We start from the raw sequence: 22,341 nt of genomic DNA on the forward strand, positions 1-22,341 counted from the left end.
TTCTCTTTAGCGACCTTTGAGGATTTCGTCATTATTCCACTACAAAATTTAACGATTGCTTAAAAAAGAAACATTTGTAAAAAGACTACAGCGTCTAAAATAAAAAAGATATATGCTTTACGACAAAATGTCGGGCTCACAAAACGTACGCTCATTTTTGCTGTAAATAATGTGTTCAACTAAAAGTAAGCAATCTATTTGCAAAGAGTATGCCATCCAAATTTATGCACTTGTGAAAATTAAAATTCAGGGACTGTGAAATCTAAAAATAACTCATCCGTCTTACAATCTGTCTTATTTCAACCGTCTTTCAACCGTCTTTCAACCGTCTTTCATCCGTCTTATTTCATCCGTCTTATTTCATCCGTCTTATTTCATCCGTCTTATTTCATCCGTCTTATTTTAACTGTCTTTCAACCGTCTTTCATCCGTCTTATTTCACCCGTCTTATTTCACCCGTCTTATTTCACCCGTCTTATTTCACCCGTCTTATTTCACCCGTCTTATTTCACCCGTCTTATTTCACCCGTCTTATTTAACTGTCTTTCATCCGTCTTATTTCATCCGTCTTATTTTAACTGTCTTTCAACCGTCTTTCAACCGTCTTTCAACCGTCTTTCATCCGTCTTATTTCACCTGTCTTATTTCATCCGTCTTATTTCACCCGTCTTATTTCATCCGTCTTATTTTAACTGTCTTTCAACCGTCTTTCAACCGTCTTTCATCCGTCTTTCATCCGTCTTATTTCACCCGTCTTATTTCACCCGTCTTATTTCACCCGTCTTATTTCACCCGTCTTATTTCACCCGTCTTATTTCACCCGTCTTATTTTAACTGTCTTTCATCCGTCTTATTTCATCCGTCTTATTTTAACTGTCTTTCAACCGTCTTTCAACCGTCTTTCAACCGTCTTTCATCCGTCTTATTTCACCTGTCTTATTTCATCCGTCTTATTTCACCCGTCTTATTTCATCCGTCTTATTTTAACTGTCTTTCAACCGTCTTTCATCCGTCTTATTTCACCCGTCTTATTTCACCCGTCTTATTTCACCCGTCTTATTTCAACCGTCTTTCATCCGTCTTATTTCAACCGTCTTATTTCACCCGTCTTATTTTAACTGTCTTTCATCCGTCTTATTTCATCCGTCTTATTTTAACTGTCTTTCAACCGTCTTTCAACCGTCTTTCATCCGTCTTATTTCACCTGTCTTATTTCATCCGTCTTATTTCACCCGTCTTATTTCATCCGTCTTATTTTAACTGTCTTTCAACCGTCTTTCAACCGTCTTATTTCACCCGTCTTATTTCACCCGTCTTATTTCACCCGTCTTATTTCACCCGTCTTATTTCACCCGTCTTATTTCACCCGTCTTATTTTAACTGTCTTTCAACCGTCTTTCAACCGTCTTTCAACCGTCTTTCATCCGTCTTTCATCCGTCTTATTTCACCTGTCTTATTTCATCCGTCTTATTTCACCCGTCTTATTTCATCCGTCTTATTTCAACCGTCTTATTTCAACCGTCTTTCATCCGTCTTATTTCAACCGTCTTATTTCACCCGTCTTATTTTAACTGTCTTTCATCCGTCTTATTTCATCCGTCTTATTTCATCCGTCTTATTTTAACTGTCTTTCAACCGTCTTTCATCCGTCTTTCAACCGTCTTTCATCCGTCTTATTTCACCTGTCTTATTTCATCCGTCTTATTTCACCCGTCTTATTTCAACCGTCTTATTTCATCCGTCTTATTTCACCCGTCTTATTTCAACCGTCTTATTTCATCCGTCTTACCATCCGTCTTATTTTATCTGTCTAGTTTTAGCTATACCATCTCTGTTTTTTTATTTTTCATTTTAATTGCTGTATCAATTATAAACCTAAGTGATTTACTTTGAGACTGTTTATAGGTTGTCTTTATTGGTAATATATTATTCATCATTTTGATCGTTGAATTAGCTTTTTTCTGCAATCAAATCTTTCAAGTACTTGATTATCTGACAGCAGAAGTTGAGAGTCCAGAAGAAGAATTTCGTTATTAGAAATAAACGTTTCAATAGCTACTTTCTTTATGATAGGGTACTCTTCTAACAAATCTTTTACAAGATAGGCACGTGAAGCTATCCCAGCAAAGTCAATAGAAGTCAAACAAATATCATGATCAATGGATTGCAGATACTCTAACATATCTATTGTGAATCAAATAGAGAGTTAGTGATGGGGTTTTCAATCTATATGCTGTAGTATTGCTTTACCTGAAGTATTTCCAGTTACATGATTGAGTTTTTCCATAATCCCGTCATTTTTGTTCAAATCCCTTTCATTAAAAGGCGAAGATGCATGACTAGATACTGAAACGTAAACCTTATCAACCAGGGAACGATCACGCAGATTGTCAACCATTTGTTGTACGAGTTTCAGCCGGGTTTCAAAATTTACGTCAGAGGGGGACTTGCGGACATATCCGATAATCTCGTAATCATTTTGTTTTAAATTTAAAATTGATGCCTTGTACCTTGGCAAACAACTGCAAATTTCTTCCAACAAACTTTCTATAGAGAAGCATGTTAGTTATGTATTTTGCTTATACTATTGCTTGGGATTACCATAGTAAATATCATCTAATGTATATAATCGTCGTTTTCTACTACTGGAATTTCTGTCCGGCTTTGCTTTTAAAAATGATATGTTGTGGATTGAGCACCACTTTGCAAAAGACTGCGTAGATCGGTTATTGAAAAGAGATATCTATAGTTGTTGTACCAGATTTGATTTTTTAGGACTTGGAATTTTTGGAAATGTCTAGACCCCCGTATTTTTTTCAAATGCATGTTTTTTATATCACTTACAACAAGTCTGGTCAAGACCAGCAGGCCAGTATGGTTAAAACTATTTACAGTGTACCCACAGCCATTTACAGCCTGTGAGTTCGAAAACTCAAGAACCCTGCCTAGGAGGTCGTCCTCCTATAGCAAAGACTAGCCGCAGCCGCAATATCACAATATATCTTTTTCAATTTAGCTTCTTTTCAAAGAAACAAGAGTCATTACTAACTAACCTTTTTATGTGGTCGGTTACTTTCATACGATAAAAGAAGTATGTTAAGGGAAAAGAAAAGGAGGAATAAAGTGTGTGAACCAGCTTTATTTATAGATAAACAAGCTTATGTCAGGATGATTTCATTTGTCTATTTTATCATCCATAATGTTTTGAGCCTTTACTTAAAATAGAAACACTTGCAAAAACCTCCCAAGCAAGTCAGAGCTTGGTAATTGTCTATCTGCGTTCCAGTAGTAGCTTGTAATGACAGTGAAGCAGATTTTATGGAAAACAGAAATCGATCATCCCATGAAGTTTAGATGATATGGCATGTCAATCGATGTGTAGACCATCGCGCGATTCTAAAAAATACGGAGCTCTAGACATTTCTAAATTATTAGGATCTTCATGGCAAAACACTTCATTTAAAAAATGCTTTAAGTGAGAAAGCGTATCCGCTTCTTATCTTTTCATACATTTATTGAGGGCATATATCCTTCATCTCGGTATAGTGTGGTAGTAATAAATCCTTATATAAACGACGAAACATGTGATGGCATAATGGTTTAAAATTTTTAGCGATTACTTTTCTCGTGTTAATGATATCTTTTCCTTGTCAGCCCCTTTGTATGGCTATTAATGCGATATTCTTGTAACATTTTTGAGTCCACGGGGAGTCATTATTGGTATCAGAGTCTAATATGTGTACATGCTCAACATTGTGTGCACGTGTAAATATATCACAAAGATAGATAATCATACGAATGTATTGATGTGCTCATACTGTAGCTTTTTGGTACGATTTAAACGTTAATTGCGTGATATAACTGATCATGGGTGGCAAACTTTTTTAGATAGTAAGATTTGAAGACTTGCTTATTATTTAACGCTGAAACCTACATAAAAAAAATAGCTTATTTGTGTGGCCTTTGGGTTTCATTACTTGTGATGTCGCTTGATAAACGCTAAGAGGATCGTACCAGTTTCCCGTTTGAAATATATTTGGCAGTCTTTATTTTGAAGATCAAGGTACATACAAAAAAATTCAATTTCTTTGGGTTCGCTTTCGATTTTTGACTAGGACTCTTCAATTAAAAAACAAAAAACAAAAGAAGATTGTGATAGCGGTATCAAGAAGAGTTACATCCATGACTTACCCACTCAAACACATTACGCAAGTGACGAAGTCTACAATAATTACTTATGCTGCTGAAGTGCAATCCTTTACTTTGTAACCAATATTATACTCATCGTAGAGCTGCATATATTCCAAAATAGATTATTTTACAACCTTGTTGATAGTAGGTCCTCAAGGTGAGCAAAATACTGTAATTAATTCTATTAAAATATAAGACATTGATGGACTTAATGAATCAATTTTCATATGACTACACACACTACATATTCGGATAGAAAATAAAAGTGAAAAGAGTGGGATTTGAACCCACGCCTCCGAAGAGATCACGACCTTAACGTGACGCCTTAGACCAGCTCGGCCATCTTTCCATATGATCAAACATATGCAATTTTAATAATGTTCTAAAATGTTTATGTTTTAAACGTCACGTGATATACACGTGGAAGCGTTCGTATTGGTCAGATATTTCGTTCAGGTGTTTAAATGCGGTTAACAAGTCTGGGTTTGATAGTCTATCAATTTTTGACAGCTAGTTATAGATATTTTTTGATTCCATTCTTGATTGAGTATTATTGTACTGTTATAAACTGTTGATTATATCGATTGTTGTGGAAGTATACAACTTTTCTGAACAGATTTTAGAGGCGATACTCGTGCAACTCCTATTTTCAGTCGTCGTATATATTTAATTGCAAGTACATCAGTAGTATTTACTGCGAACATTCTTATATTATTATAGCGAAGGTAAAGAACATACCATACAGGTAGGTACTTGTCATATTTCGGCGTCATTAAGTCGATGCTTTGCTGAAATGCAACGGATAAAAACAATAACATCGTACCAGTACCACCAATGATATATCGTTTTAGATATAGTCTTTTTTCTTTCTAAAATACTACATACCGGCAAAACACGATCTGTTTGACGCTCATAGTTCTGGAAAGCATTTTTTTCCAGGATCTTTTTATCAACTTAAAAAAAATTGTAAGGGTTGAGTGCGATCGCCCTTTTTACTAAACACTGTAAAACCCCTTCGGAGCTGAATCTGAAATCAATAGTTTTTTTTTCTTTCTCTCATTTACTTATCCATATAATGTCAGAAACAACAAAGAGATCTCGCTGGGCCTCCGACGAGGAAGAGGAGCCGATTGAAAAACCAGTAAAGCAACAAAAAACAGCGCCTGCCCCTCCACCACAATCCAAAGCAGTGCGCCAAGTAATTATGCGTACAGAACAACCAGAGGCGAAACAATATCCGTATTTACGAGAATGTCGACATGTTGATTGCTTTGAAAGATTAAATCATATTGAAGAAGGTTCATATGGTATCGTATTTCGTGCTCGTGATAAAGAGACGGGAGAGATTGTAGCGCTCAAGAAGTTGAAATTAAATCCTGAAGCCGGTGGTTTTCCTGTCACTAGTTTAAGAGAAATCCATGCTTTAATGACAATTAAACATCCCAACATTGTCAATGTAAGAGAAATTGTTATGGGTAATCACATGGACCAGTAAGTATCAGAATGTGAGCGGATGGCAAACAATTTTTATTTAATAATTTACAAAGGGTTTTCATTGTCATGGATTTCATTGATCATGATTTAAAAGGTTTGATGAGCGATATGCGTTCACCCTTCCTACAGTCAGAAATTAAGACGTTGATGATACAGCTATTATCAGCAGTAGCATTGATGCATGATAATTGGATTATTCACCGTGATTTAAAGACTTCCAACTTATTACTTAACAACAGAGGAGAAATCAAAGTTGCTGATTTTGGTCTTGCTAGAAAATATGGTAGTCCGATGGGAAACATGACACAGTTAGTAGTGACACTTTGGTACAGAGCACCCGAATTATTATTAGGATCGAAGGAATATACCACAGCCATTGATATGTGGTCTGTGGGATGTATCTTTGCAGAATTATTGAACAACGAAGCATTATTACCCGGCCGAAGTGAGATTGATCAATTAGACAGAGTAAGCGTATTTTATCGAAATCGTGTCGTGTACTTGATTCATTGATAAACCATAGATATTCAAATTACTAGGTACTCCAACAGAAGAAATATGGACTGGATTTTCGGAACTTCCTCATGCAAAGAATATAGCTCCTATATATCAACCGTAATACTTGGAAAACGTATAATCCACAAGAATTACTTACACCCCCCCCTTTTCTTTTCTAGATATAGCTCATTAAGAAGTAAATTTACCACTCTGACCCAAGCAGGCTTGGATCTTTTATCCAAATTGCTGACTTATGACCCAGCAAAACGATACACAGCAGAAGAAGCGTTACAACATCCGTATTTCGATGAAAGTCCCGCGCCTAAAGATCCATCCATGTTTCCAACCTGGCCTTCCAAAGGTTCAGGACATAAGTAAGATTTATAATTGCCATTCAAAGATAATAGTTACTCATCCGACAATGTATAGAAAAAGAGATTTCAGTCCATCTGCACCAGCAGCAGCTCATGGTATAGCTGAAGAAGAACCTGGTTTAGCAGGCACTATATTTGGCGGTCAAACAGAATCAACGGGTTTCCGATTAAAACTTGGATAATATGATTTTTAAAAAAAGAAGGGGATGGGGGAGTTGTTTATTCTCTTAAAATACTGTACGCTTGTCAGTCATAACACGTACAATACAACCATTACCAGCAACTTCAGTCAACTAGAAAATAAAATAAGTACCTTTTTCATTCTTCTCTTTGAAAAAACAATGTCGTTACCTTTTCATGCCATGTCAATAAGACACTTGAGTTATATTGCTCTGGCTTACCCATACCTGCATATAAGTACTTCATTAAAACATCTTGTTGTTCAGTACCAAGTGATTTCACAACTTGAGTAATGTCGGATGCACGGAACAAGTTCAATACTTCGGTAACAGTCTTTGTACTTTCACTCTATCAAGGCCATATTAGCATTTTTCTATGACTCGCTTGGATATATAGCTAACCTTTGCTGTTTCAAGATGACGACCATAAGGAGGCTCTTCCAATGCACGAGTTAAAGCATTATTCAAGTCACCTCTGCATCAACAAAAAAATAAGCCATCAGGTCTCTGTTTGAAGTTGCTTTTAGAGAAAAAAAAAGCTTACCTTGTAAGCATGTTGCGAACGTCTGTGCTTCGTGTTTGAGTTGCAGATGTTACTTGTTCTGCTGATAATCCAGTCTCGAATTCAGCAAGGATTTCATCTTCTGTGTAAGCATCCTCATCATACTGATCGATATCAATGGTACGCCAGGACATGTTGTATAAGTTTATTCTTGTTGGTAGGTGAAAAGAAAAAAAGAACAGTTACTTTGGGTTGGATTACACACGAAATTTGGGCGGCGGCGGCTTCCACGACGTCATTGCAGCTTGTTGCTTCATGCACCTCTTTTTTTTTAAGGCACATCCGATATTTCTACTTGTGATTATGTAATTCATCTACGCACATTACATAATTGAGAAAATATTGATAACGTTCAAATGCAAAGGCATGACACTGGCCAAAACAGCAGTAACCCATGAAACTGGAGCATGAGGTAATGCTTCGCTTATCGTTGAGCTATATATGGAAAATAGTACCACCCTACATACCAAGAAAAATGCCAAGACACAGGTTATCTGTCAACGTTGTGCACAAAATTTTCCCAAGACTTGTTATCTAAAGCCAAGTGCCAATTATTTTTTTTAATAAGGGGTATCGAAAGAAATAATTTATTAAGATATTAAGCAGAGATATTAAGCAGAGATATTAAGAGATTTGGTTGGGCCGGCCCTTACAAAACAGGCTAAAACCAGAGCTATGGATGCGACAGCAGCGCAAACAAAAAAGGTCAATTGGGGGAATATGGTAACAGAGGCACTATAAAGTGTATTGATTGTCAATTGAGAGAGGATCACTATATGAAAAGAAAAGGGTTAAACTCGTGCTGAAATCAAATAATTTGATATAAATAAACGTACTGGCACATGCTTCCAAAATAGCCATAGCTCCCATCAATTCTCCAATTTCACTAGGGGAAACCAGTCTTGTAATGATGGATCGAAGCGAAGGTAAAGCCAAAGCAGAGAAACTATGGAACATTGCAGTCAGAGTAAAGCCTTGAGAGGTGGTGACTAAACCATAGACGATGTAAGTGATGATTTCGGCACTCAGTCCTACGCGGATCATCCAAATATCGAATGAAATTGCGTGTATAGCATCAGCATCACTTGGAACGGCTACTGCTTGACTAGTAGAAGCTTCCACTTCTTCCTCTTCTGCATGTTTAATAGCAGAGGCTCTATCCTTATGGAACACTTTAGCAATGAAAGGCAATAAGAAGAGGAGTACAACCAGTTTACTGGCCGACGAAATACTGATCATAAAACCACCTTCATAGGCGGTCCAATGAAATTTGAGCATAGCATAGAGTAAGGTAGGGGGTAAAGCAATCACGGTGAATAAAAAGATGACAGAAGCAGCGATTAAAAGTGCATATCGGTTTGCGTGCTCGGATTTTGTTCTGATGAGTATATGAAGGGCCGAGAAAACATTGATGCGTTGGAAGAAGTTTTGTTGTTGTTTGGGTGGTTGCTGAAAATTCTCAAAGTCATGAGACTCTGGCATGACAAAGATGACGAATAGCTCAAATATTAAGCTGATAACTAATACAATATAAAAAATGCTCATGATAGTACCCGTTTGCTTGATAATGATTGAGGCTACACTAGGACCTATAGATGCGCCGAGAAATAAAGCAGACATCATGTGTCCAAAGGCAACCGTTCTTTCAGTTGATGTGGTACAATCTGAAATGTACGACTGTACAGCAGCAGATACAACAGTGTCACCAGCCAAAATGCCTCGTAAAACCGGCGCAATAAACAAAAGAGAGACTCCAAAGATGTGTTGGTATTTCATTGTAATGATATAGGCACCCGCCATTGAAATATTTCCTAATCCAGATATTAAAAAAACCACCCTTCTGCCTTTTCGATCTGATAAGGCGCCATAGTAACTAGCTACAAGCAAGGCTAAAAAAAGAAAAGAGGGGATGAGTTTGAAATTTAAACGATGATCAAATTTTGTTTGTTTCATCATACTTGAAGCATAGGTCAAAAATACGATGATAGCTTGTGCTTCTGATACAATGGATTGTACTTCAGGAATTGCACAATTCTCAAATGGTATATCTTCATTATCCCCACTTTGAGATTGATAGTATCTGGAAAGGGGAGGGGTATAAAAGTGTTAAACAAGAAAATGGCTTATCAGATTATTTAGTAATCCTACCTGTTGCAGAAAATCATGGTATGAAATTGAATCAGGGGTGCATACAAGCCTCTACAGAGATGTCAATGTATGTCGGCATGAAAATAAACATTTGTTTCTTACCCAAAGCATAAAGTCAACCCAAATAAGGGAGCGATAACATACCACACAGATGGTTTCTTGGCAGTTCTCTTGGCGTCATTTTCCCAGCTGCCCTGTCTTTGACGAGGCAAAAGCGGTGTAACCTCATCCGTCTTGCTTTGACCAGCTTCACTTCCTGTCATTTGTGTGGTAGTAAAAAAATTAAAAAAAAAAATATATAAATATGAGAAAGAAAAAGAAAGGAAACTTGCAAAAATACAAATCCTACTTTTGAATTGAATCGCCTTTTAGGGTTTAATCCAATCAGCCTAGTGATAGGACGTCGCGACACAAAGAAACCGAGTGATTACAAAAAGTCACGAACTCTGTGTCTCTCTAATTTTTTATTTTATTTTATATATAGCATTCTTTTATCCTCGCAACCCAACCATGAGCGAACAGTAATTACACTCCATATTTTGTGTCTAATGGAGACTAATGAAGCATAACTAGCGATATTTTGTCTAATGCGATAGATTCCGTGAGCAATAATGTCGATAATCAACGTGAAGGGCTACACCAAGTAATACAGTGCTTACTCCTCATCAACTCGTAATCTAACCTCGATTTAGGCTTTAAACAAAGCACTTGAAGGAAATGCAAATATGATGCGTATTTTGAGTGAGCTCATGGAGACGTCATATGTAACCAAGGTTTACTTGTGTAATTATCAGACATCGAAAGATAATAATAGCACTATTTAACCAATATAATAGCTAGTGAGATTAACCCAAATGATGATGGTAGTGTCAATGTTGACTTGACTATCCATAACGCGACTTCTTTCCCAATCGTCTTATTAACTGGTGAAATCGATTTTGTTGGACCCGAGGTAATAAACAACAACAACAATGATGATGATGATGAGATTGAGAATGATTAAGTCATTATTAGGTCGAATATTTTACAGAGGGCAGTGTGTTCCAGTCACCCAAAAATGTGAATCCTTTAAAAAAGATTCAAGAGTCGATTCGATTCATATCCGTATCCGATAGACCGATTCATGGTAAAGGTGTGATTACATTAAAGCATCCACATCCCACCACTGGTGAAATGTTGGAGCATACTCACACGTTTGGAATTTATGTCATTGATCAAGTAAAGTTCATTTTTAAAGCTGCATAAAAAAGAAAAGAAGCTATTGAGCTAATCCCAAAGAAAGCTAACTAGAACCAATGTGGACAAATCGGGATCGCATAAATTTCAAAAAAAATCGTATCCAGTAAAGTTCATTCGTGATATTTTGGAGATCCATCCTATAAAAGGCATTGAAATTGGGATGTGTACCGAATTATCCAGGAAAAATGTATGTTTTTTCCCTCATTCTGCAAATAAGGTTTAACCGCTGAATGTCTATTTTTTTTTTTTAGTTTAAAATAGTATGTCAAATTATAGGATTCTCCAATGATCTCGCCAATGCAGAAATAGAGTTTTCTAGCGACGAAAAAGAAACTAACCAAGTTGTGACAAGACTAACAGAGGAATTCGATGTATTAAGTGGCTAATTTTTTATTTTTTTATATGTACAATAAATTTTATGAGAGGGTATTTTTATATGTTTAAAACTTGAATAAAGACTGATTGGGATCTGCACACATGAAATGATAGACCAGGCATACTAGACTAGACAACAACAATAACCTAAATAATCTCCACAAATATTCAGATATTAATAGCATCTTGTCAATACTGTTGTGATCACCCGTATGATGAACTATAGTTTGCTCTGTTGTGGGTTCTTTCAATACGTGAGGCGAATATAATCCGTCTTTCGATAATAATTCACTACTTGATCTTCTTCTCTTTTGTTGCTCATTAAAATGGTCTTCAGCTAATCTTTCAATGACATCTTGACTACGAAACTGTTCAAGAATCACATCTGCCATCATGGGTGCACCAGTACGAGCTATAAGTGCCTCAACCAACTCTTGTAAAACACCCTTTTGCTCCTCTTCCATTTTAGCTTCTTCTAGTGCAGCTTGGGCCAATTCAATGAATCGATCCTTGTCATGGAAACGTGTTTGTTCATCACCACTTTCATCTGTTGTCCAATTTTTACGTTCATCAAGTGTAAAACGACGACACGAAATATCGTTTTTTTTACCGTGGCTGTAAAAGTTGTTATATCTGGCTGTAATCATCTCATCAAAGTTTTATTATTATTTTTAAACAGGGAATAAAAGAAGAAAAGGAAAATCTTTTTTTTTTATATATATATACACAATAAATTTAAGGTCCTCTCGTATCACGCGTTTTATTATCCCAATATTCCCGATAACTTGTTTACTCTTAATCTTGTGATCGCGAATGCATTGTTACTCATCCTTTTTGTCAATAATAAACAGACCACATGCATCAGGGTTGCATCCAGGCCTGTTAACTCTCAGTCTATATATACTGTCGTGTCTGCACGAGATGTCTCGCTGTAGTTTCTGCAATAAGAAAGAACTTACACATGACCCAAAAGCGCATCCTAAATCCGGTCCACAATCAACTTCTCCTTTTGATATTCTCTTTATATCAAAGGAACAATAATCTGCTAAAAAGGTTTGACACCGGATCTGATCGGTTCACAAAGAGTGGGGGGGGGGAAGAAAACCTACTTTTATTCTTACATGCTTGATGTTGCACCATGGTTCCCAGTACCTTTAAATCATCTGATAAATATACTCCACAGTTTTCATATGCCATCTCATCCTTCATAGACACATGTTCTGTAATGTGGTTTTCGTATGTGAAGAAAACGTATTTTTAATCATAAATAGAATAACAAACAATGATTTATAAAGACCTCATGTATTCTTTACAATAGATATTTACTTTGGCGTACTTTTTTTTTATGATGCATAATAAATAAACACAGTTTTTTTATTATAGTAATTAGTATTATTGTTGTTGGTATAGTTATAAAGAGGCAACTCATTTTTGTTTGGCATTCCTATACATGAATCGTATTAGCTAAACCGTTTTACTTTTCTATTAAACTCTACTTACATTGCTTCGAATTCTGCCTTAAAACCCTTGGTAAGTTCAGGACGCTTGATCTTTTGTGCAGCAGTTAAGTAACCCTAAAAAGAAAAAATTATAAGTATAAAAAATAAAACCCAGATTGTGCGCATGTTGTGCTACTTACAGAGTCGGTGGTCCATTCTTCATCACACAAATGTACATCAAACAAGAGCTCAGCTCCCTTCAAACCACCTTCTTTAGCAGTGTCCAAAAGTGACTTTAATACTGCCTTTTTGATTGTCTCGTCCTTACACAACAACTTGAAGTCTGTTTCGGTCACCTTCTTCTCGATAGCTAATTTACGAACCACATTTTCAGCAACAACAGCAAGGGCAATAGGCTTAGGGAACAATGAATCGGCATAGACACAAATATTGGTAACAAGCACACTACTCTTATAGATGGATTCTAATTTCTCAAGGGCAATGTATTCACCGTTACTCAATTTCACCAAATTCTTCTTTCTGTCAATGATACTCAAAGTACCATTTTCGTTCCATTGTCCAATATCACCCGTTTGTAACCAACAATCTTCTGTAATGGTTTCTTTTGTCACATCATCACGCTTCCAATATCCTTTTGTAACTGCAGGACCTCGAACCCAGATTTCTCCCTTGGGAATCACATCCTTGGAAAAATAATTGGCATCAGGCACATCTACTAATTTAATTTCACAGCAAGGAACAGGTGCACCAACATGGCCATAGCCAAAGGCTTCGGGTGTCATAATAGCACACATTCTAAATTATCAAAAAAACAAATTTATCAGTTCCCAAAAACTCTTGTTACCATAACATTTTCGATTAAAACTTTACCCACAACCTATACGTTACACATAGAGATTAATATTCTATTCGACTTTTTGGTCTGTTCTTTTTTCTTATTACTTACTTTCTGTTAATCCATAACCTCCCAAAATGGGACATACAGTAACCGACAAAAACTTTTGAGTCTCGACAGAAACAGGAGCACCACCAGACAAAGCAAAACGAAGACGGCCACCCACTTGCTCTTTAATCTTATTGAATACCACTTTATCAAGGAAACCAGTAGGAAGATGACGTTCCAATAACCAAACCTTTGTTGCGAATGCCTTGTGGAAAATCTTTTGAGCCTTGGGAGATGCTTGGCTCAATTTGGTCAAAATACCCTTTCGAATTGATTCCCAAACTTGGGGTACACCAGTCATAATCGTAGGTCTGAACTCCTTAATATCACCATTACAGTTACGGACAGATGCATCAGTTAATGTACGAACAGAAGCATAACCAAGTCTAATTCATCCCAGTTAGCATATTTCGAATACACATTATTTTTAACAAGCAAAACTCACGTTACACCCCAGAATACACAAAGATTTTCGACAACAAACTCCAATACGTGAGCCAATGGAAGATAAGCAATCATCGTATCGTGATCAGTTACAAGGTGACCCAAAATTGTATTACAACCAGCGACTAAAAAAAGATAATCAATAAAAGAAACATGCATTTTTTTTTCTCAGCGTATACTAACTTGCAGCAACCACATTCTTATGAGATAAAATAACACCCTTGGGATTTCCTGTACTTCCAGAAGTATACATGATACAACAAATATCCTCAGGTTCAGGTTGTCTGGCCTCTCTTGGGTTTTCTCTTCCCAACTTTGCTACTTCATCCAATGAAATAACTCGCTGAGTGACGGATGAGGTTATTTTTGAAAGAACGTCGGGCTTGACCTCACCACTGTAAAAGATGAATTTGAGACTGGGACATTTCTTAGCAACCTTTTGAACAGTAGGTAATAAATCTCCAACAGTATAGATCGCCTCAACTTCAGTTTCATTCATTGAATGAAGTAAACCGTCTTCACCTAAAGTGTCGTAAGCTGTAACAATAGTCATGTTTTGAGTGAATGCACTATGAGCTGTTAAAAGCCAGTACATACTACAATAGAAAAGTTAGTTGATATGAACGTGTTTTGCTTTAGATGCAGGTGAAAAAATTACTTTGTGGGAGAAAAGACTTCAATCTTTGATTTTTCTTTAAGGCCAAGATGAGCGAAACCAGCACCAACATCATGAGCCAAACGAGAAGCTTCTTTGTAAGTTAAATAATGATAGGGAGATAATTGAAAGTATTTCCAGGTTTTCATTTCCTTGACTTCTTCGCCATTGACGAATTTGGTCACTTCCTTTTCTTCATCAATCATTTTATCCACCTTACGAAATCCAAAACCTTTACGTTCAGGAAACTTTTTTGAGCTATAATTTAAAACATCATAGAGTGTATGCACATTATGGTGAGGAACGCGAGCGATTCCATCGGCAGCAAATACTGATCTTCGGATACGTCCACCGTTAGGTTGTTCAGGTCCAACTTCAACTGAAAATGATTTCATTTTTTTCTTTTCTTTAGTTTTAAAATATAAAAAAAGCAAAGAAGGGAAAGAAGAAATTCATGAAACACTTTATATTGCTACTTCCATAAAATCCATCTTTTTTTTTTGACTGGCTTTTTCACATGAAATTCACAAAAACTCAGTTGCAGTTTTACAATGACCGCTGTGGATAAATGAGGACATCATGTCCGTGCTTTTTTTTTTGTGGAAAGATGTATTTTTTTTTGATCGATTCTTATGAGCTATATTTCTTATAATTTATAATGTCGGAATATACCATGAATATATAACTGCATGTAAAATAATTAGCATAATCATACATTTTCTTAAAGTTTCTGTATATTTTTTAATCCTCTTTTTTCTTATTATAAGTTAGAAAACTGTCAAGGATATAATGTCACATGTGAGTAAATGAACTCCTATTCTCGCTAAATTCATTATTAATTGAACACAAACTTTTTTTTGCTTGAATACACTTCTCGTGTTCTATACCATGCGTGAGAAGTGGTTGCTTCCTCTTCAATTAAAATTTGTCACCTTTTTTTTTCATACATGTTCATCCATGTATAAAAGATGAATACACTACTGATTTTACTTGTGCCAACATCACTAAAAAGAAAAAGGAGACTTTTTCAATTTAGAGATCATATTGATTAGAATACAGCAATTTTCTTATTTTTAAATCCCAGTTGATTTTTTAAGCAGAGTCGTACCAAAAGTTAGGAATCGATAGAAAAGAGTTGTCAACTACCGCCCACGTTATTTTAGGGTCAATGCTATCTTCATAAGAATCCCTGATTCGATACACGAGTTGGGTAGTTGTGTGTTCTATATATATATTTTTTTTTGTTGTTCATGTATTTTTACTGGCAGCATGCATACACCTTTAACGTCATTGGAGATCCATTAAAATACCGAATAATGCCCTGATTGAAAAGTAAAAATCATGTTGGCTAAAAAGTTGAAGCCTATACGCATACATTCACGAAACTAGAACCATTCATCAAAAAGTTCTTCCGATGCTTTGTATTACCGTGCTATACTATCCACAGATCTCGTCCTAATACAATTCTTGATATATAATGATATATGCATATCACGGACTGGTTATAACCCTTACTTTATTGTATACAGTGTTGTTTATGTAACCACAATCATGTACTTTATCCGGCTTATAACTATAAATAAGTTGAATTAACATTGGGCTTTAGTATTAGACCGCGATTAAGGTTTAGGTTCTGGTTGTGATCAATTATTTTAATTGCATAATATGCGTATCTGCTTTGTCGTAGATAATGATCCCGTAAGGTGCTACATTGTTTGAATTTTTGAGATGCCTGATTATTAACAAATTCATGAGTAAAGCAGGCAGAGACACGATCAGGAATATTAAAGGGAGAAAAAACATGCCAAATAACCAAGTGACTGGTTCATTACAATTAGTCTTTGTCTTAGGTACATATCAGATAAAAAAAGTGCAAACAGTACTAGTGGTTGGGATAAATGTTGGTTTGGTAAGCATGAATAAATAGCTCAATACATATTATCCATGGTTAGTCAGATACTTTTTTATTCGTAAAAACGTCCGATTTTTTTGAGTAGCTTGATGTAACGAAACTTTACCTAAAGAGCACTGGTTTTGCTTATTGTTGTTGGGAACATTTGCAGGATGGCCTGTTATCCGTGTCATTCTTAAATTTTTATGCCTTTGAGATACGTGCGGCTCAACTAATTTTTTTTTTTTTAAAAATTTGAGACATAATTTCGACCTCACATCCACGAGGGAGTACGACGCGCTTTGTCCTTATGATAAACAGCTTCAAGCCCTAGCCAAACATTTGGCATGAAGCAGCTTTTAAAGAATAACTGTGAACTTTTCTCGTAACTTGCTTTATTTGCCGTATATCAATTTTTTTTTCTTCACAAAGCGGCATAAACTTCATTGTCAAACTGTAAATAATAATCTTTATTCAGTCCTAATCAAATCGATCCTTTTAGAATTTCCCCATATGCGAGAAGAAATAATGAAGTTATAATTACTTCACTGTATAACTATTGATACACCAATTTGGACGCATCAAGTTGTAAGCCGCAAATACAACTATAGCATTTTAATTTATACTCATAAATAATTATAATGGAGTTCAGCATGAGAAACTCTAGTGTCTACTTTTACATTTAGCTATTATTAACAGAATACTTAAATCTACCATCTCTACAGAAATTTATCTTTCAACCAAGTCGATCTTAAACAAGTGTCGATCCTTCTCATTTAATAATCTGTAAAAATCTTATTTTGGTAACCATTGCCTCGTGATTGCACCTAAAAGAAAATAGAGCTAGAAGAATTTGTCCTCCCATATCATATGATAAACACAAGGATTGAGCTTCACCAATTTAGGCAATATGCTGGGGGTACATATTGTGCGACCATTGTTCAAACTAAAGGCACTTTATAATACATTGCTCTGATGCATTGCTTCCACTGCCATTTGGACCTTTTTTAATACATTGGTGACATTTTTTAAATCATTTGGATATTTTCTTCTTGATTCATTTGGACATTTTTATAGATTTTTTAATTATGCTGAGTTTGGTGGAAGGTACACTGAGGTGTAACCTCGCTGCATGATTATTGGATCAATTATTTGAAGGACATGAATCGGAGCATTATCTATAATGATAAAGTATCCTTTCATTTCTGAGAACTCATCCATGACAACCATGGTATCAATAATAAACTGAAGATAATGTTCACCTATAGTACACTTGGGTACAGACAATTGATCCTCGGATGCTTTTCTTTTGTAGCTCCCACTGCTTTCCTTCTTTTCAAATTTCCAAACTCTTACATAAAAAAAAATGTAAAAATTTGGATAACAACAAAAAACAGAAAGGGATAAGAATGTAAAAAACACTGTCCAGAACGAAGTAGAGACTTACGATCTTCTTATCTATTTACATCCTTGCTCCCCTCCCAATTCACACTTACCATCCATAAAAAGAATAAAGAACCTGATTTATTCAAGAACACACAAAAAAATACGCAAACTGATGCAAATTTTGCTAGTGGAAAAGAGACAGTATCCAAGACGGCTACAATAGATTGTAGCTTATTTGAATTTATAACAATAATTAAAAGAGAAACAAGGGATAATTACATATATATTTGCTTTCAAGTCCATGAAACCAAAAAGTAAAGTGCCTTTATTATTGGCACAGATGTCATGTGCCAATCCTATGTAGTCGCGTTCAATAAAAAGACAATGTCTACATTCACGTCTTTTTGATAAATCTTTTTACCTTTTTAAAATCCCCTTATACAATTTTTATCATTAACCTTGTGCCAACAACGAACCATTCGATTTTCTCCCCCCCCCATGCTTACAATTGTTAATGGAAAGGTCTCGATTGTATTGCGAAGACTAGCCTTAGCCGTGGTAATAAAAATGAGAGTATATCCTTTTTTTCTTAAAAGAAAAAGATAGGCTATATATCCCATCCGAGCTTAAATACAAGCAATTCGGAACTTGTTAATCGTCTATCAGCATTTGGGTAACAGCATGCATCAATAACATAATAATTTTTTATGTGACTTAAAAAAGTACGTTGAAAAAAAAAAAAAAAAGACGAAGGTGTATGAAAACGCCTATTTTCAGACGCGTTTTCTTTCTTTCTTTCTCTTTCTCTTTCTTTAATTTTCTTTATTTTTCTTTCCCATCCCTTTCCCTTCCTTTCTCTTTTTTTTTCTACTGCTGTTAATGGCTTGTTTAAGTGAACAGCGGTAACGTGAAAAAAAGATAAAGAGTAAACTCCAGATATGAGTGTATTCGAAGGCGTATAGTAAAATACAACTGGTAGGACTAAACCAGATTATAGTAAAAGACAAACTAAAGATTTCATTAAATAGTTTCGTGGTCCTTTTATAAGAAAAGGACCGCAAGGCAGTCAAGAAGGGATGAAGTCAAAAAGGACGAACAGCGCCTTTTTAAATGGTATAGGTTTATTTGCAAAATGTCTTTAAACTTTTACAATAACCATTTAACTTGTTTAGGACATAAAAACTTATATAAAAACACAGTGACAAACCCTCAGCGCAGTAACTCTTTTTGAGAATTACTCTGAAGAACAACTGCGCGAAGAAGCAGAAGAAGGCATAATTAAGGTATTAAAAGAGATAAGAGACGAAGAGGATTCGACGGTGATTGGACATTGGTGTCGCGGCATATTGAATGATACAACGAATGTAAATTATTATCATAGTACATAACATTCAAAAAATCTCATTTAATTATTTATCTCCTCAGTTCTTTCGTTCCGAGGTGGTGATTCTTGGTTGTGGTCCAATGCTCGGAGGTGGTGATTTTTGGTGGTGGTCCAATGCTCAGAGGTAGATGTCACGGCTGCATATTGGACGACACAAATGCAAGCCACACGGAAACTTGAGGATGATGTATGGGATATAGAAAACTGCTTTAGAAGGAGATAGGTCGTGAATTCGAGAAAATTTAAGGCATACAGAGGATTACAAGATGCGCTTAATGAATGTAGTGGGGAAGGCATCAGTGGAAATAGTCCTGTTCTGATTGAGAAGGTTGAAAAGAATGAAATCTTGTTTGGCGACACCAGCCCAGGGACCATAACTAAAAGATACGCATAGTCTAAATTGCCCAACTTTAAAACGCTATCTGATAAAGAAAAGCTTGTTGTAGGGTAAGTCGACTATTCATAATTAGTGTATACATCGCTTATATTTATCGTTTTATATTAGCCTCTGCGCAAATGGAATAATAACGAAACCTTTAAAAAAAACATGGTCCGTGATGCAAGTATGGTGGATATTCTTGGTGATGAGGAAATGCTTGGTGGTGGTGATTTTACCACCGACAACGTTGTCGTAATTGACGCCAAAATAAATTGAATACGACTATTTAATCTATCTTTAGTTATAATAAACTTCATTTATCACAACAGACACAGTGCCAGTTCCCATAATCTTCTGCCTGGAAATCATACCTTACATTGAGCCCTGGTTGGTTGATTTACTGCGGTTCCTTCTACCTACGCAGCTCTCGTCAATAGCAAATTCTCTTAACAGACTACCAGAGGAATCATTTTTATTTTTTATGAGAATGATATGTTCGTCATTCCAAAAAAAAAAAAAAAAAAAAAAAAAAAACTTTCGGCTACATATTTAAAAGTTAAGGACTAAAAGGAAAAGAAAAGATCAACAAGTTTGTCTTTAGCAGTACTTATCAACTATTAACGAACAACCTGAACTTAGCCATTAAACTTTATATGAGAAAAGATAGTTTCTGGTTTGATTTAGTTCTTAAAAAATATTGAAGCCTTGATTAAAGGAAAACGTAATCAGGGTGACGCATTTCACACGAATTTGAATAATGAGTATACAACGATTTTGTGACAATGATAAAAACATAGAAGTAATCATGATGGCAAGTGGTACACTTTAAGGCTTTTTTTGATTAAGCGCTGTGAATATAAACGAATTAAACAGTTGCAAAGCTCGTGTTATAATGAGGTAAGACAAACATATGAAAGTATCTATTTTTTTTAGTCGCAACAAGTGGCTCATTTACTTTATGATTATAATGACGAGATTTTTTTTAACAAGAAACATTTGTCTAGAAATTTGAAGCTCGTACCACCGTATACTACAACCATTATATAAACACTATATTTAGCCTTATAGCTCTTTTGGGTGAGTATTTTAGAGTGGTTAGAGTGTTTTGGTGTGTCAGATCTATAAGTTTCAAGCAAGATATATATATATCAATAACTCCATAATTAAAAGAGGAACAAGTTGTATTTCGTCTAATTTTAATTATCTATTCACTGTAAATATACCTCTACGGAATAGTCGAAAGGTATTGCGATCGCTTTGAGTCAAATACAGTGTACTAAGTTTCTAAAATAAAGATTATGCTAGATTTGATACCCCGGGATCCAATCAGGAACTTAGTTTAATGTCCGTTATGAAAAGACCAAAGTCTTTTACATTTTCGAAACAAGCAGACCTCTTGTTTCTCTCAATCTATTATTTTTTTCCAAGCCCACATAGTTATATTTTTAGTAAACATGTCAATTCTTCTTGGGCTTAGCTTTTTTGTTTTTGTTTTTTTATTCAAGCACATCATTTAAAGATGTAGCGATCTTATTTAAATTAAATATACGTATGAAAGGGGAGATAGGGCGCGTAACTATATAATTGCTTTGGACCATGAGAAAAGTCAAATTAGATAGGGCAGTAGGTAGGGCTTAAAAAAGGGATTGTACATGAAACGGCAATAGTTACACGAAAAGGAGTGATAAAGGGAGGAGGCGGAGATGATCCTGGAACCTTTTTCAGGCCACCGAACAACTAACGGTCTTCCAATATTGAATTGCACGCCTGGATGCATCTTGACCGGAAAGTGACCAGTGTAAATCATGTTTACTAGTATAATTAAATAAAGAATATGCATGTATAAAAGCTATATTTAATTGTTGAACAAGCCATAGACAAAAGAAAAAAAAAAAACCCAAAAATAAAAAGTTTCATTCCCCTTTATTCCGTCAAATTACATTTTGATATAAATAGATCAATATCTGTTGTCTTTTTTTTTTTTTTTTTTTTTTTTTTTTTGCTTCTTCAAGTATTTTCTTTTCTCTTTCCATTATTTTTGTACTGTTAATATGAAGTCTGTATACTTAATTATTGCGGTATTGTTTGTTTCGATATGTGTAGTTTTTGCACAAGATCCTTCCTCTATTGTTGCCACTACACCTGTTGCAGCCACATCCGAGGCTGCTGCCACTCCAATTGCAACGACAGAACCCCCGGTTGCCGTGACTACAACAGTTGCGGAAACAACTACAGCTGCTGCTGTTACTACAACAGTTGCTGTCACTAGCACTACAGATGCTGCAACTGCTTCTCCTTCGACTACTGCCATAGCCGGTGATTGTTTGTCTGCTGATGCTTTTTCCACCACCGATTACTTTCCCAATAAGCTTGATTTGACTAAACTTGGTAAGTTACAATTACTAAAAGTGAAGGTTATGTGCAACTAACTCATTCCTACGGACGCAATAGATGCCTCTGCTCAATTTAGCGTGACATATTCAAATACTTATAAACTGGTACATAATATCGCATTAGATGAATACTATGTTCTTTACTGTACAAAGGCACAACCTGATGTTGGAAAGACTTTCCAATCCAAGACTTTTATTCAAATCCCCGTCACTTCCTTTGCCGCAATTGACACAAGAGCTCTTGGCTATCTTGATGTACAGTAAATTTTTTTCTTTGTGTTACTTATTTTTGTCAATAAGCCTCATTTTTTTTTTTTTTTTTTTTTTTACTAATTTAATTTACAT

General features: G+C 35.5%; 10 protein-coding genes and 1 non-coding gene across 11 annotated transcripts; 4 read left to right on the forward strand and 7 right to left on the reverse strand.

Annotated features, from left to right (window-relative positions):
* Positions 1-169: 169 nt before the first annotated feature.
* EV154DRAFT_571827 (uncharacterized protein) lies at positions 170-834 on the forward strand (the record flags this gene model as incomplete). The annotated part of the gene is made up of 2 exons (XM_051606295.1): positions 170-185; positions 251-834. The coding sequence occupies 2 exons, from the start codon at positions 170-172 to the stop codon at positions 832-834; spliced, it is 600 nt and encodes a 199-aa protein (XP_051450489.1).
* A 1,100-nt stretch (positions 835-1,934) lies between these two features.
* Positions 1,935-3,388, reverse strand: EV154DRAFT_540974 (uncharacterized protein; the record flags this gene model as incomplete). The annotated part of the gene is made up of 3 exons (XM_051604459.1): positions 1,935-2,185; positions 2,252-2,468; positions 3,386-3,388. The coding sequence occupies 3 exons, from the start codon at positions 3,386-3,388 to the stop codon at positions 1,935-1,937; spliced, it is 471 nt and encodes a 156-aa protein (XP_051450490.1).
* Positions 3,389-4,458: 1,070 nt separating this feature from the next.
* Positions 4,459-4,541, reverse strand: EV154DRAFT_t169. Its single transcript has one exon. It is a non-coding gene; the product is annotated as a tRNA-Leu (tRNA).
* A 704-nt stretch (positions 4,542-5,245) lies between these two features.
* Positions 5,246-6,794, forward strand: EV154DRAFT_532343 (kinase-like domain-containing protein). The gene is made up of 4 exons (XM_051603896.1): positions 5,246-5,683; positions 5,740-6,154; positions 6,210-6,558; positions 6,614-6,794. The coding sequence occupies exons 1-3, from the start codon at positions 5,268-5,270 to the stop codon at positions 6,303-6,305; spliced, it is 927 nt and encodes a 308-aa protein (XP_051450491.1). The 5' UTR covers positions 5,246-5,267; the 3' UTR covers positions 6,306-6,558; positions 6,614-6,794.
* On the reverse strand, positions 6,614-7,777 carry EV154DRAFT_532347 (actin-related protein 2/3 complex subunit 5). The gene is made up of 4 exons (XM_051603897.1): positions 7,282-7,777; positions 7,140-7,212; positions 6,910-7,086; positions 6,614-6,851 (listed from the first exon to the last, which is right to left on the reverse strand). Exons 1-4 carry the CDS (start codon positions 7,431-7,433, stop codon positions 6,786-6,788), a joined length of 468 nt encoding a protein of 155 aa, XP_051450492.1. The 5' UTR covers positions 7,434-7,777; the 3' UTR covers positions 6,614-6,785.
* Positions 7,778-7,853: 76 nt separating this feature from the next.
* EV154DRAFT_532351 (major facilitator superfamily domain-containing protein) lies at positions 7,854-9,769 on the reverse strand. The gene is made up of 5 exons (XM_051603898.1): positions 9,550-9,769; positions 9,448-9,498; positions 9,258-9,379; positions 8,136-9,188; positions 7,854-8,071 (listed from the first exon to the last, which is right to left on the reverse strand). Exons 1-5 carry the CDS (start codon positions 9,708-9,710, stop codon positions 7,911-7,913), a joined length of 1,548 nt encoding a protein of 515 aa, XP_051450493.1. The 5' UTR covers positions 9,711-9,769; the 3' UTR covers positions 7,854-7,910.
* Positions 9,770-9,786: 17 nt separating this feature from the next.
* On the forward strand, positions 9,787-11,099 carry EV154DRAFT_149030 (uncharacterized protein). The gene is made up of 7 exons (XM_051594100.1): positions 9,787-9,968; positions 10,021-10,090; positions 10,140-10,230; positions 10,284-10,399; positions 10,462-10,665; positions 10,730-10,873; positions 10,938-11,099. The coding sequence occupies exons 1-7, from the start codon at positions 9,958-9,960 to the stop codon at positions 11,070-11,072; spliced, it is 771 nt and encodes a 256-aa protein (XP_051450494.1). The 5' UTR covers positions 9,787-9,957; the 3' UTR covers positions 11,073-11,099.
* Positions 11,051-11,881, reverse strand: EV154DRAFT_532357 (uncharacterized protein). Its single transcript, XM_051603899.1, has one exon. The coding sequence runs from the start codon at positions 11,706-11,708 to the stop codon at positions 11,127-11,129; it is 582 nt and encodes a 193-aa protein (XP_051450495.1). The 5' UTR covers positions 11,709-11,881; the 3' UTR covers positions 11,051-11,126.
* Positions 11,882-12,384: 503 nt separating this feature from the next.
* On the reverse strand, positions 12,385-15,002 carry EV154DRAFT_532361 (uncharacterized protein). The gene is made up of 8 exons (XM_051603900.1): positions 14,567-15,002; positions 14,092-14,504; positions 13,910-14,033; positions 13,466-13,850; positions 13,409-13,412; positions 12,701-13,317; positions 12,562-12,635; positions 12,385-12,505 (listed from the first exon to the last, which is right to left on the reverse strand). The coding sequence occupies exons 1-8, from the start codon at positions 14,956-14,958 to the stop codon at positions 12,487-12,489; spliced, it is 2,028 nt and encodes a 675-aa protein (XP_051450496.1). The 5' UTR covers positions 14,959-15,002; the 3' UTR covers positions 12,385-12,486.
* A 6,033-nt stretch (positions 15,003-21,035) lies between these two features.
* EV154DRAFT_532368 (uncharacterized protein) lies at positions 21,036-21,513 on the reverse strand (the record flags this gene model as incomplete). Its single annotated transcript, XM_051603901.1, has 1 exon — positions 21,036-21,513. A coding segment is annotated over exon 1 (229 nt), but the record flags the coding sequence as incomplete, so codon positions are not given.
* A 141-nt stretch (positions 21,514-21,654) lies between these two features.
* EV154DRAFT_571836 (uncharacterized protein) lies at positions 21,655-22,260 on the forward strand (the record flags this gene model as incomplete). The annotated part of the gene is made up of 2 exons (XM_051606296.1): positions 21,655-21,991; positions 22,055-22,260. 2 exons carry the CDS (start codon positions 21,655-21,657, stop codon positions 22,258-22,260), a joined length of 543 nt encoding a protein of 180 aa, XP_051450498.1.
* Between the last annotated feature and the right edge of the window lie 81 nt (positions 22,261-22,341).

This window comes from Mucor mucedo, assembly GCF_025094135.1.
Source record: "Mucor mucedo strain NRRL 3635 chromosome Unknown EV154scaffold_248, whole genome shotgun sequence".
NCBI lineage: Eukaryota > Fungi > Mucoromycota > Mucoromycetes > Mucorales > Mucoraceae > Mucor > Mucor mucedo.